We start from the raw sequence: 14,560 nt of genomic DNA on the forward strand, positions 1-14,560 counted from the left end.
ACTCCAATTACATGAAGCGTGCTAAGCAAACGGGTCAGTTATTCAGTGTTATTTTGTGTTACTGCGCAAGTGCGTGCGATGCGTCGCCCCCGAAACGAAAGTTGAATGCGAAGCTACTAACAAGATTATATCTGATTTGCCAGCCAACGCTAACACGTAACAGTCGGATCAATCAGAAAGCAGCTTGCTTGTTGACGTGTTTTTTGACGCATATGCGTTGTATATATGCCTCGACTCAACTGTGAATGCTTTTGGGTATTACATTTGAATATAATGATATTTCGGTGTAGTTTAGTGGTAGTTATCTGACACAAATGTGTGCTGATAGTTTAACTAATTTCAGTAAATACGCCACGCCCACCAACAATTTGTTTACTGCTACATACATCATCCTGCGTTATACAAGAAATCTAACGTAAAAATAGGACAAACACAGGTCATTTACTAGAGCAATTTTATAATCTCAAATTTGTCGTAGAACAGCGCCGCTGTATTTGAAATTTTTACGCAATTTGTGTGTTTTGTACAAAGTATTTTTTGAAAGAGAAAGGTGTTGAAACAATCCTATATTTAAGCAGTATGCCGCTACGGGGTGCAGCTCGTTTCAGTGTTAAAATGCGAACTGGCCGGGACGCCGTGTAGTTTAAAGCTCCACACTGGGTGGCGCCGGGTATGTTTGTAACAATTATTACTTCTTCAGGCTGAAGCTGCGGGCGGTTAGATTAGCATGACAAGGCGTGCGTCTGCTTAGAATGCGAGGCGCGGTGTACGGTGACATGCGACGCAGATTTCCCGATGTTGCAGGTTCTATGCGCGTGAGTCGAATGTGTCATGTAACTCATTAGATAACGCACAGATCGCTTGGAAAGTTTCGAATGCGTAAACAGGACGCACAACATGATTTTCCAAACTCCCCTCATTTGCATAGAGTTTTAAAAATCGTATTAAAAAATAAATCGCATATCATATCAGTTGCATACTTTTTATCTTTTTAAATATTATTTTGTTTTACCATTATTAGTAATTTCCTTTTTCAATATTTTAATTTCTGTTCACATAAATAGTATTTTGTATTTACTTCTGGTAATAAAAGTTATCAAATTTGTGATATATTTCATATATCTAAAACTGTTATCACAGTTGAAATTGACTAAACTCCAGGGGTTACAATACACAAGAATTTAATAAATTAATCGCGCATGATATCCACAAATGTGAACGAGAGGAAATGTTGAGGCAACGTGAGTATCGCCATGCGAATTACATTCGTATACAGATTAAGGTCAGGTTAACATTCACAGCTGTAAAACATTGATCAGGTTGGTGCCTTCGGGGGTATTGTCCTGTAATTCATTGCTCTGTAATAACAACAACGCTAACTACGCATACTTTTCAACCTTTTCACCACCAGTTCCCTGTTTTCATCACAAATTCATAAAATATTCCCGTTTATAATCTGCACTATCCTTCAGAAAATTGGGACAAAAATAGCCAAATTTTTTGAATAAAAACTAAAAATGACGCAAATTTCGGGTCTTTAAAATAACAGAAATTTCCAGACATATTGAAGAATATAAGAAAAAAGGATGTAGAATAATTTGGGCGAGCAAGTCTTGTGGTTATATAAAGGTTAAACGTATACGTGATTAACTGTTTGAACACCAAAATCATTTTTTGTCACGAAACACAAATTAAAACACACATAGTTTTTTGGGGGTGGGTCAAAAAATGATCATAACTTGTATCCATCTGTCAGTGGTGCTTACAGAATATTGCTAATGCATGCATATCCACGAGAACATTATATATGCAATGCAATGGACACATTGGTATTAAAATGAACATATCAGGTACATGAGATTATACCTTTTACCAACATTTTACATTATACCAATATTTACTGATTGTCACTGATTATGGTTCAAGAGAAACAGAAACTTCGATTAAATAGGGTGTTATGCGTATTTTTTTATTGAAATATAGGGCCACAATTCCCATGGTATAGTTCGATGAACTTTATTATTAAATGTATACATTCAAATATTGTGTTATTATTCACATAGAAAACGTAAGTACAATATCATTTAATTTGTAATTATCGTACCTCTGTTTACGAAATGATTATCGGAAACTTAAATACGAATAATTGCTAACCCGTGTGAAAAGCAATAAACTCACATTGAATGACGCAGTATGTTAATTTTCATTTGTGTGAAGTAAAATTAATATTAACTCTGTTAAAATCCGAATGAACGAGTAAAAATAGCAAAGTAAATATCCAAGTGAAATAAAATATATGAAATTCAATTATTATTATTACAAATTCAAATCTACAATATAATATGATGTAAAAGAAATGCACATTCTAATTAACATACGGTTGAAGTGTGTATATGTTCTCAAACTTACAATACAAAATACTGCGACAAAACGCTTCTGTGACGTCAAAATGACGTACATGGTAAAACAATATCATTCAAATAAACAGTTTTAATTTTCCTGTTGTGTAGGCCTTTTATAATATAGTAAATCTCTAAAGAGAAACGGTAGTTTTATCGAAAAACGTCCACCTATCAAAACAATAACGACACTGTGAACACTGCCCTACGTCATACCTATGTCATACAGGCGATTTGTCGTAAGAGGGCGCTATTTATTTACCTAAGAGGTGTATTTGGGTGTTAAACGTCACACGTGTTGTTATGAGCGATTATAAGTAGACAACTTCCGCATTGTCAGTGTTCAAATTCAGATTCACATCCCTAATTTCAAGGAGCGTACCTTTCTCTTCTTTTCGTTTTAGCGACTGCCAACATATGGTGTACATAAGAAGAGCTAATATCTTGAGAACTATTTGAAAGGTGAATAGCTTATAACGATAATCAAAGAGATCGTATTGCCAACAAGTGCTGAATTCGCTGCACTGACTTTGGCTCCATAACAAGCAGGTCGAGTCGATGATAATGCCCATATAAATAGGCGTTGGTACCCATCCTGTAGGAAAAGTAAAAGATGATAAACTGATCACTAAAATACATTTTAGCTGACCGTGAAACTGGCAGACTTATTTGAATAAACAACGTTTCATGGTCTGCAATATGACTACACCTAACCGGATGTTGAAAATGGGTTGAGACATCTCATTCTAGGTCTACCAGCTGTAACTTGTCCTTGCCAACTTAATTACGCCATTTGCTGTTGTCCTTCCATACATGTCGCATTCATGTGTACTGATTATTCACACTAATCCCAATTAGTTATTTATTATGTTTCAAAATAATGTCATTTATATATATATATATGACATTTCATATAACGAAGATGAGAAAAAAATATTAGGTTGTATGTCAGTTTACCGTTGTTTTCTATGACAAAGATATATCTCAATATCTCAAAATTTCCCTTCGTGACATGAAATGATATACCGTGTTTAAAAATGTACTTGTTCATGGTAGATGTAATTAAAACATTAAATTATTTCAATGTTTTTTTTTCTTTGTGGTCTATTGTCACTTCATGCATATATATTATTTGACATTTTCTCTCAAAAACAGATTGACAGTGAATTAAAAAGACAACATATTGTTGACTAATACTAAAACGATTAATTATAGTTTTTGCTACGACATATTATCAATGTTATTTACGCTAAAATATGCACGCATGTCGAAAATGTACGAGTAGCATTCTGTCTTAAGTAGAAGCTTGAAAACTATATAACTGCGTATCGACTTACCGAGTACTTGAGCAAACAGTTGACGAATCCCAAGGGCAAACGGTTTATCAGCGGGAGCAACACAACTGAAACATACATTATACATAATTATCGTGACACAATGTCATGTGATATGTATCACATATAACACATATAAGGCGTATTTCTAGATATGTTTGCAGTCATGCATTTTTGCTTCTTTCTGTATTCCGCTTTACATTTTAAAACAAAACCAACAAAGAACTATGCAATACAAATTGCGTGGTCATCAAACGAACAAGTCAGTTACCTGCGTTGGATTCGGAACGCACATTATTGAAAATAGAAATACCTAAACACAGTTTTTTTTAGGATTATTAATACCAATATGAAGATATGATACTAGTATGCACTTGACGAACTTACCGAAATGTTATAATCACAAAAGCAGTTAGTGGTAGTGAAGCGATGAGACTCTCGATAAAGATGACGACTGTGAAAAGGATCAACATAGATGTACACTGCCATCCACATATGCCAATCTGGGCTGTCTGTTCGGATAATACTGACGTTCCAGGGTTTATACATGAACACGAACTAAAGTTCTATAAAAAAAAGTTAATAAAAAATAAACTTTCTGCTTATGCATCAAGTTCAATCCCCCTAAAAAAGACAACACTGCAAATAGGGCTATTTTACCTATAGAAATATTAGACACCCCCCCCCCTCCCCAGAGTAGTCCCCTTTAGTAAAATGCCACTTACAAATATACGACTTGGTTATTCTTGCGTCATATCCAATAAAACCGTTTCAAATACATTCATGCCGCTTCTTCTTGCAAAATGTTTTTTTTTGTTTAATTCAAAATACGCCTTTACACATAAAGTAACTGTAGTGTGAAACCATAATAAAAACCGCTTATGAATTCCTATACAATTCGTTAACTCAATGTGGAAGACTTCCTATTTGATAATGTCAATAACCCAAGATAATGTGCAGAAACTTGTATTGTGAAATAAAAACTTGTTTCACAGTTGGGATGCTAAACTACAGTCTACGATTAACTTTTCTAATAATCGTACTTGACACCTCGAGGGCAATGGTACTCTAACTACCGACCTAGATTTGCAAGGTTGCCCAATTAGTTTGCTTCAATGTATTTTTTTTTTCGAGATCTCGATCTTAATCCTTTTCATGTTAGAGCCTTCTTTATCACAAATGGGTGTCAGTTGTCCGTAGGTAAGTTAATAGTGGAGTGTTGGACAATGGTTTCTTTACATATGGGCTTAAACAAAGTTGAGGTATTAGTCATACTCGTGTACGATTCAATAGATTCGTTTGTTTAGTATTGTTTGTCTGTGCCTATGGAATCATTTTTTTTACTTTGGTGGTTTCAGGCGAGGTACTGTTTTCTCGGATTCTCTGGTTCATGTCCAGTGTCATTTGCTATTTAGTCACGCACCGATTTTTAAAAACAAGTTTAGGTGTAATATATTTACTAGCTGGGTAGAGTGCGTGTTGATCTTTTATATTCACACGAAAAGTCGAAGCTCTACCGCATTTTGGATGTGTATATGTGTGTTAAAATAATAATTTTCTCAGTTTCCATCGTATATAGTAGTGAAAAGAAATAATTTGCAAATACTCATTCATTCAGCCTAGAAACTATCAGCGCGAGTGGCTATCATACATGGAAAATACTTTGAGACATAATGTTAAAGGCGCCATGGGCGGTATCACTTAATTACCTTATGTGTGGCTGTTTCAGTGCAGCCTGCAAAGCACGAGGAAAAGTATGTAATACCGTCACTGCCACACACCGGATCGTACCTACTATCTGTGCAGTCGCAATATATGTTACACGGTGACACCAGTGGGGAGTCAGGCCACAAGTCTTCACTGAAACAGAAATGGAGCAATCTAGCAGATTACAATTTCAAATTTGGTACCCTATTTGGTGCCTCTTCTTATAAAGTTTTTGTTGGGAAATGTTCATTTGCTTTGTGGACACTACGATAAAGATCGTTTTCGACATTGTGAAATTTTGTTTTTATGCACAAAATACAGTGTTTTAACCAAGTAGAATCATATGTATTAAAGTTATTGTTCATACACACAATACAGTTTCTAATTTTATTCAACTTCTTTCAGCCGTAAAGAAAAATAAAAAGCAAAAAATAATATAGCAATTTTTTTTCTGTAAAATAATTGCGTAATTGATAATTGTGAATGTTTTCATTCGTGTGCATATGGAATACATTTCGCTAAGACTTATTTTTAATATATTTATGAATTTCTTGTCTTGTCAAAATATTTTTTCTCAAAAAAGAAAGATTTTCACACCATGTCGAAAACGGAACATCGTTATCGTAGTATTGGATGTAAAGCGACAGGTGAGAAAAAGGTTAATACTAGTATATGATGCATGATAAATACTAATTATCGGAACCATGTCTGTATTTATCTGGTCGTACCTAGAAACCATATTCATATTTATATAAATGCCTTGGGCGTTACCAACATATTGTGCAATGTACAGGTCATTCTCGTCTCAACAGTCAAAAAAGCACAATAGAGAAATTGAGCGTCAGTTAATCGTCCAGGGAAGCATTTGTACAGTTTATACACTACCGTATGTTCTTTTATTTATTATTTATATACATTTCAGAACGGCCAAGTTACTCTGTAACATCGGGGCTCATCGCAGTCAAATATATTCGCATATATATCTAAGCTTTCAGATGATGTATAGGTTTTTATAGTAGCATATTCAGTAATCGTTAGAGAGATCTGTGTCACGTTTTACCCCTGTTAATATCATAATAACAAAAATGTAATCCCCAGCATTTGTATATCAACTTACCTTTCCCATGTGTCATTGACAGTGACGATGTTTCTCTCTTGGTATGGAATGGTTACCCCAGCAAACTCTTCATTATTACATCCCAAGAACAACAATGGTATCGGTAGAAATACGTTTAATATAGCAATAATAACAACATATTTGACAGTTGTTACCAGGTCGGGTTTGAAACGTCTCAGGAAGTATCCACCAAGCAATGTACCAATGGTAGAAGATATAACGAGACCAACACCTGAAATCGAATAGTCACGTGGTGACATTTACATATAAATAGTTCAACATTTCACTACACAAACAATATTCAGGCCAATATACACCATAAAATGATTGATATAATTGAAATGAACAAGCAGTCTGTCGGCTGAGATAGCTCCGCTGTTAGCAATGCACATTTCAATTAAATAACTGAAGATATCATTAGAAAATAAACAATATGTATAGTATCAACGCAATCGGAATTGCTATTTTCAACAAGAATTCAACAATATCACTTTTCACCAAAAATAACAAAAATATTCCCCAAAATAGAATAATTGAAGATATCATCATGAAATGAACAAATATGAGAGAGGCCCACGTGTAGTACCCTATATGCATAATATCAAAGCAAATGGACTTACAGTTTTCAACAAGAAGTCGAAAATATCACTTTTTACCAAAACTTACAAAAATATTCACTAAAATAAGAGAATTTAAGATATCATCACAAAATGAACAATTCTGAGAGAGGTCCACATGTAGTACCTATATATGTAATATCAAAGCAATTGGACTTCCGGGTTTTAACAAGAAGTCTAAAATATCACTTTTTACCGAAAATGACAAAAATATTCACCAAAATTTAGAGAATTGAAGATATCATCACGAAATGAACAAATCTGAGAAAAGTCCACGTGTAGTATTTATATATGTAATATCAAAGCAATTGGACTTTGGGTTTTTAACAAGAAGTCGAAAATATCACTGTTTACCAAAAATTACAAAAATATTCACCAAAATTAGAGAATTAAAAATATCATTACAAAATGAACAAATCTGAGAGAGATCCACATGTAGTACTTATATATGTAATATCAAAGCAATTTGACTTGCGGTTTTCGACAAGAAGTCGAAAATATCACTTTTTACCAAGAATTGCAAAAAATATTCACCAAAATTAGAGAATTGAAGATATCATGACAAAATGAACAAATCTGAGAAAGGTCCACATGTAGTATCTATATATGTAATATCAAAGGAATTGAACTCGAAGTTTTTAACGAGTCGAAAATATCACTTTTTATCAAAAATGACAAAAATATTCTCCAAAAATAGAGTATTTGAGATTTTGACATGAAATGAAAAAATCTGAGAAAGAACCATCAAAGGTACTTGCATATCAAATTCATAAACATTCTGACTTGCGGTTTCGAAGAAGAAGTTGAAATTGTAAAGTTGACGACAACGGCGACGGACAACCAGTAATATGAACAGCTCCGCTGTGTTGACTTTGTCAACAGTGGAGCTAAAAATATGAATGTGAGCAGGTTTCTTAATTCACAAAATACTCCCTTTTATAGTTTTTACTTTCCTTCAGAAGACTGGGACAAGAATCGCCAATTGTTATTGTAAAAACAGAAAAATTAACTCAAAGAATTAAGGTTTTTTTCCAGAAATATCGAAGAATATAAGAAAAAAGTACAGACAAATTTGGTCGAGAAAGTCTGGTGGTGAAAATGTTAAATTAATTTGGATTTATAGTAAACAATGTACACTGGCTGAGTTACGAGGCTTTGCTTGTCATACATGAGAGTGGAGATTTTACATATTTGCACAGTGTGAATGTAACCTCAATGATTACTTACCGGTTATATTAGCGCTCATTGTAGCAGAAATGCGAAATTGTACCTCTGTGTATTTAGTGGCGAAAGTCACCAATCCCGAGATAATGGCAACCTCTAGTCCGTAAGCGATTGCGATAGAAATGAGGGACAAGTTTGTGAATAACCGACCAAGAGCTTTTGGAAATTCTATAAAATAAATTATTGACACAGAAATGAATCCAATAGTTTGAATTAGAATAATATATGTAATTTGTTTATGTAAAAATAATATATACTACTCAAAGTAAATTCATAACACTGTATCTTAGATTCTAACCATGTGAAATAATTATATATACGAATACTATTGGCACAGTAAATATGTCCAGTTTGCCATACCTGTCTAAATTGTTTGTTAAATGACGGTGGTCGTCACGACACGCATGCGCAAGATATGTATTTTATTATGTGAAAATAAATATTTATCAGCATAAGTGTCGCACATGCGTGGTGCGACGACCATTGCCTTTTAACTCAGTGGCTGAGAACAGGTGTTTACACAATAACAAAGTTATATTGACTATTACAGCTCATTAAGGTAACAAAAAGAAAAACTGTCCATCGTTGTCATGTTCTAAAGGCCAAGCTTGGGTCAATGTCAAAGTTTTCATGTTTTGAATACACTCAATAATTGTGCTGTCACACATTTTGCCAGAATGCTTCTCATTTTTCCCAGACTGTCCCAACAATCCACATGACCAAACAAAATTATGTTAACATCTTCAATAATTTTAATGTTATTTTTATTAAAGGGCGGTAGTCGTCGCGCCACGCATACGCGAGATATATGGGTCTATATAAACAAAGATTGCGACTTTGACTAATGCGCAGATCAGAGTACGAACTGAGACGTTGTCAAGCTTTAATTGCGTATATTATTAGGTATTTAGAAGGTGTCGAAGGTGTCATCAGCGGTAATTAGTGCTAGTCGCACCCAGGTCGAACCTCGTACATGGATGAGCGCATTGTATTGTGGGAAAATCAATGTTTATCAACACAAATGTCGCACATGCGCAGCGCGACGACTACCGCCCTTTCGTGCGTAGACCAGCTACCTTTGATTCGTTTCAACGCTTCTTGGCCCGCAGCGTTTTCATCGTCATCCCCATCGTTGTTTTTCAGCGATATTTCGTGTTTTCTCTCCTGCATCACATCATTCAATTTATCTTTTGACAGCGCCAGTTTCTTTGGTGCAAATAACAACGGAATGGCAACCATCAACGTCAAAATCCCTTCCACGATGAACCCCAACCACCAAGCGCCGACCCATCGCGCGTCGTCTGGAGTTAAATCCACGGTTGTCAAGTCAACCCGACCCACATCCACATATATGCTGACGAAGATAGAGGAGAAGGGGAATCCAACGACTGGTCCAAGAGAATACATAGCGTAGAATATACCTGGATAGAAAGAGACATATTTACATTACGTGACATTTAAGCATGGAACAGACATACACAAACTTTTCCAGCAACACACAATGCATTGATGAATCAGTTCCTTCTCTCATGTTCTCGCCAGAACAATGCAATTGCTTCGGTTTGTAATGCCATTCTGAGTCACACTTCAATATTTGCTACAACTGGATTGCGACTTACATGCTATTAATTGTGACTTTCTTCACAGCCAATACAGAAAAGGGTTAAGTTCAAACACGTTCTACAGACAATTTGTGGATAGTGGTTCTCTGTACATACATGTATTGAAACGGTGTTTTAAATGTCACGCGGCATGCATTGAATCAATGATGAGCAAATGAGAGAATGTACACTATACCACTGTCGAATTATATTAATTAACCGTAGTTCAACGCTGTTTTTAAGACCCAGACAAAATGTATAACATTTCTGGTTACAGCGTCACAACTTTTTGTTAGGACTTTGTTCGAATTTTAAAAAACGTTGTTATTAAAAATCAAATTAAAAGCATAATTATTTTGACAATTTAAAAATTAGAATAAAAGCTGCGTGCCAGCATCGACTTTGTGGGTAAAAGAAAAAACTTTTGAAATAGTTCACAATAACTACAATCGTATTGTATACTGAGTGCAATTCCAACTTACCTAAATATAGTGGTGATTTCTTTTTACCAATGAAATCGTCTAAGTATGTAGGTGTTAATACAACTAACGGAGTGTAGCATATTCCTGCCAATGTATGCCCTAATAGCATCATAACTGCCATCCTTACACTATCCGACTCTGCCGCGCGTGCGCTGTCCGACGAGCAATCCGTTAAGCTACGGTTTACTTTCATGTAGTCATACTCTTCGGAACACAGTGTAGTTATATTTGATTTTAAATCCACTTTACCGTATTCATATGGCGACGACATGAAATGGTTCAAAGAAATAGACGATAAGCTTATCGCCCCGAGCACTAATCCTATACCAACCCAACGCGGGCGATGGCTTCCGGGTCTGCCTCCCAAGTACGCAACGAACAGGACGCTTAGTAAAGTCGCGCTATCAAAAAGAGTCGCATTTAGACCGAAGAACAAACTCGGAAGCGCGTAACGCTTCTGGATACTTGTTATGGTGGATATGAAGACGCTGAAACTGAAGCTGAAGAGAAAATTTGCGGTACAGAAGAGGAAGAAGACACACTTTATATTTGCAAAACACTGGAGGAATTTGGGTTGCCATCTTCCAATACCGCACATCATATCAGGATCAATAACTTTGATGTCGTCGTCCGATTCTTTCTTCTCGTTTCCATTCTCGTTGATGAGCTGCTCTTTTCCAATCCGTCTATTGCCACCATCTATGTTGTTCTCCGTAATTTCCATCTCCGCCTAAGGTTCTGAAATAATAATGATAGTTCAGTATATCAGTCTTTGACGATGTAATGCAAATGTCAGCAACCCCAGGAAGAGATCACTTCATTGGAAAAACTATATATAGACGTGGCCCGCCGCCAACTGTCCCTGATACGTTTCGGCATTAAGAGGATTTTATCGGGCTTCCGTTGCTGATAAAAACCATCAAACAATTTTGAAATTTCTAATATGTTGCCGATCGATGTGATCCATCGAATAAATGGCTAAGAGCGCTGTGAATATGGTGCCCGAATATTTTTTCCAAATAATCCATGGTTTTATGATTTCCCTTTAAATGCTATTTTCAATTGAAAATTATTCAAAATACATAAAATAGAGGTTAATAACCCAAATACTAGTTCGGATATCCGAAATTTGTTCCTCTTGGGAATAATTTAGAAAAATGTGTGAGCATTATGTTTTCAGCGTTCATTTCAATAAAACTTTCTTTATAAGAGAAAAATGTCGCCAGTCCCGTGTACAGCATGTGCAACGTAGCTGTGTTTGAGGAGTTTGACTTCTAGAAACTTTAAGCATAAAAGAAAAGTTGGAAGACGTACAATGCCATTCTGAAAGATAAGTTTCACTAGAATCGATCTTACACAACATCACAGCCACAGTATTTTCTACAAATCAGTTCATAAAATATTCTTGCATCTAACTTAATTAACCTGACGATAAACGTGGGCATGCCAGCAAGAAAGTGTAGGTATGATAATATGGCCATGTTGACAAGAATATATATATAATGATATAATAAAATACGCGTTTCCAATTTATTGTTTAATTAACGTTATTTACATTTCGTCTCATTGCCAGGTCGCTTCCATCTATGACATAGGGCAATAGTGTAGATAACGCGGCTGCGTTTTATTAAAACAAATTATGCTGTAACCAGAGCTGTAGCATGACACGCCGGCATGCGAAAGTGAACGCAGCATGGGGAACTCTCCCGGTCAGTATAAAATATGTTTTAACATATTTGTTATATTATTATTAGCATTTATGTCGTGTAACATTGCTGGGTCCAATATTGCATTAAACATGTGTGTTTATACCAAGTAAGTGCATCATTGCTCGCCATGACTTTTCGAGTCGTTGCTTTTAAAATTAATGATAACTCATTTTTGAAAAACGTATTTTTTGATAACTTATTATGTAATAAAGTTAAACAGTAGTTAATATAATTTGCATATAGTTGACATATGACGTAAGACATTTTGCCAATGACTATCCCATAAAATAAATAATGATATTATAAATATCATTAAATATCAGCAGTTCCAAGTTTGGTCTCGGTATATTTGTCTTGAGGCAAGGCAACAGGTACTCGGTTCAGAAGTGTTCATTTTCGTCCATTAAATGCCTAGTCTGGGTGGCTGGGGTCGAACTTAGATTGCCATTCATTTATTGAGGTGTTTATTCTCGTATAATGCTAGCTCATAAAAAAGAGGGTCGTTGGTACCGCTAAGTGCGTCTCTGGGGTCACCCCCAGACGATTGTCATTTGAAAGCGTGGACCGCCAATGGCTAATCTACAAACCGTGCGAATATATCACAAGACAAGACCACTCTGTCAGCTTGACCTTCGTTGACAAATGTCAGTACCTGGTATTTTTGAATTGCGAGGCCGCATTGTCCTACGATAAAAGGTGGTCTTGTCAGGACAGCCCATAATGTTTTACAGTTAACGATAATTTTAGGGTAATGTCTAATCCGTTCACACAGTGCATCCATGTTTCTGTCAAATTTACGGCACGATTATTATTTGAAAGTGTTGTGACATATTATTGTTAACCTGGGTTTTATGACTGATCGTGGCTAGTTGGAGTTGTCACATAGTTCTACGACACGAGCGACAAATGTGTAATCGGAATGTGTTTGCACTCACGCGCTCGGATACATGATTGCCGCATCACGTCTTTTGGGAAACCTAACCAGAAGAAGTGCAACTTCAGATCGACGTATCACGCCAACTTAAACAGTTTGTTTTGCGTGTTTGGTAATCATTTCACGATGTCTCTTAAACGAGTTTTACCTGTAAACTGTAGCAATGTACACTCACCTGTTCCGTCGGCGTCCCTGCAAAATATCAACTGAACAATTGCTTACTATGTGTCGCGGTTATTCCACGCAGTTTCTTCGTTGCAGAGTACTTGTAATTCAATTAAAACACGGGGTCTGTTCTGATAGTGTCCACTGCCAACCACGCAAAAGCTGTAGCCATTATGTTTTGACCCGGGCTTTGAAATCAGTCAGTGTGCATGCCCCGTACGGCAATCCCATCTAGACATGTATTCTTTGCTCGCCGCTAATTTACATCAAGGTTCAACCGAAAGGGCATGAGAATAGCTTGATGCTTCTATGAGAAATACTTCCCTACGTCAACTTACTTAGCGCTGCCAAGCTAGTTCAATTATGCGTAAGTAGATCAGCCACCTCAATGACCGGCGTGTTGACGGTACACGTCGGAAGCTATAAGCGCCTGTCCGTAGCCTCCAATAGTAGTGCTTGAGTACTTAGAATCTACAAAATGTGTTATTTCTGAAATATGCATCAAATCTTCATGTAATAAAGATATTTTTAGATCATGGCGAATATTCTTTTTTTTTAAGTTTGCGGTTATATCGCAATTAGCTTTAATTGGGAGGATGTAGTTCCCTGTCGCTAAACCTCGTTCCACGTGTCGCGAGATGAATTACATCCAGCCACGAGCACGGCACTAAAAACATACACGTAAGTGTTTAAAGTCTCTTCAATAGTTCATTATTTTGTTATTGTATGTTCTAATAAACCCCGGTAGTTTTCTACGCGAAACTTGTTGAATATTTCAATTAGACTACTAGTACTCCGGTGTCACGTGACCTGCGATAACAATCAAATGAATGACGAAGACAATACACATCTCTTCGATCTTCCAGGTCTCCTAAAAGTACGGAAAGGGGGTCAGGTCCCCTTGATTGACCTCACTGTTTGTTGAGTTATTTACTTTCGGTGGTCAAAACAACCTTCCTGTCAAGGTATCGATATTTATGACAGCGATAAATGTCAAAGGTTAGAGTGGAATCCACGACCGTCACCGTAGCTATAGCTACAAAAGGTGTAACCGTGAAAAGCATGTTTACTTTCCCTATGATGAACTAAAATGTTATTATGCTAGTATTTAAGTCAATTTGCTGCCTCAGTTGTTTTGTAGGGTCACCTACCGTATGTAGCAATAAATTGAAGTGTGTTCATTCCGCTACTGTCAACACTATCTTTGATGATTCTCAGGCTCACCAAGAAATGACTGCGATTTAACTCTATTGTGCTTAAAGGGTGGCGGT

The 14,560-nt window shown here is 36.1% G+C and overlaps 1 protein-coding gene across 1 annotated transcript; it reads right to left on the bottom strand.

Annotated features, from left to right (window-relative positions):
• Window positions 1-2,000: 2,000 nt before the first annotated feature.
• LOC100373166 (solute carrier organic anion transporter family member 5A1-like) lies at window positions 2,001-13,619 on the bottom strand. Its single transcript, XM_006816180.3, has 9 exons — window positions 13,300-13,619; window positions 10,482-11,219; window positions 9,475-9,819; window positions 8,402-8,566; window positions 6,558-6,789; window positions 5,443-5,593; window positions 4,121-4,299; window positions 3,737-3,801; window positions 2,001-2,994 (listed from the first exon to the last, which is right to left on the bottom strand). The coding sequence occupies exons 2-9, from the start codon at window positions 11,203-11,205 to the stop codon at window positions 2,711-2,713; spliced, it is 2,145 nt and encodes a 714-aa protein (XP_006816243.3). The 5' UTR covers window positions 11,206-11,219; window positions 13,300-13,619; the 3' UTR covers window positions 2,001-2,710.
• Between the last annotated feature and the right edge of the window lie 941 nt (window positions 13,620-14,560).

This window comes from Saccoglossus kowalevskii, chromosome 14 (assembly GCF_978046115.1).
Source record: "Saccoglossus kowalevskii chromosome 14, keSacKowa6.1, whole genome shotgun sequence".
Classification (NCBI taxonomy): domain Eukaryota; kingdom Metazoa; phylum Hemichordata; class Enteropneusta; family Harrimaniidae; genus Saccoglossus; species Saccoglossus kowalevskii.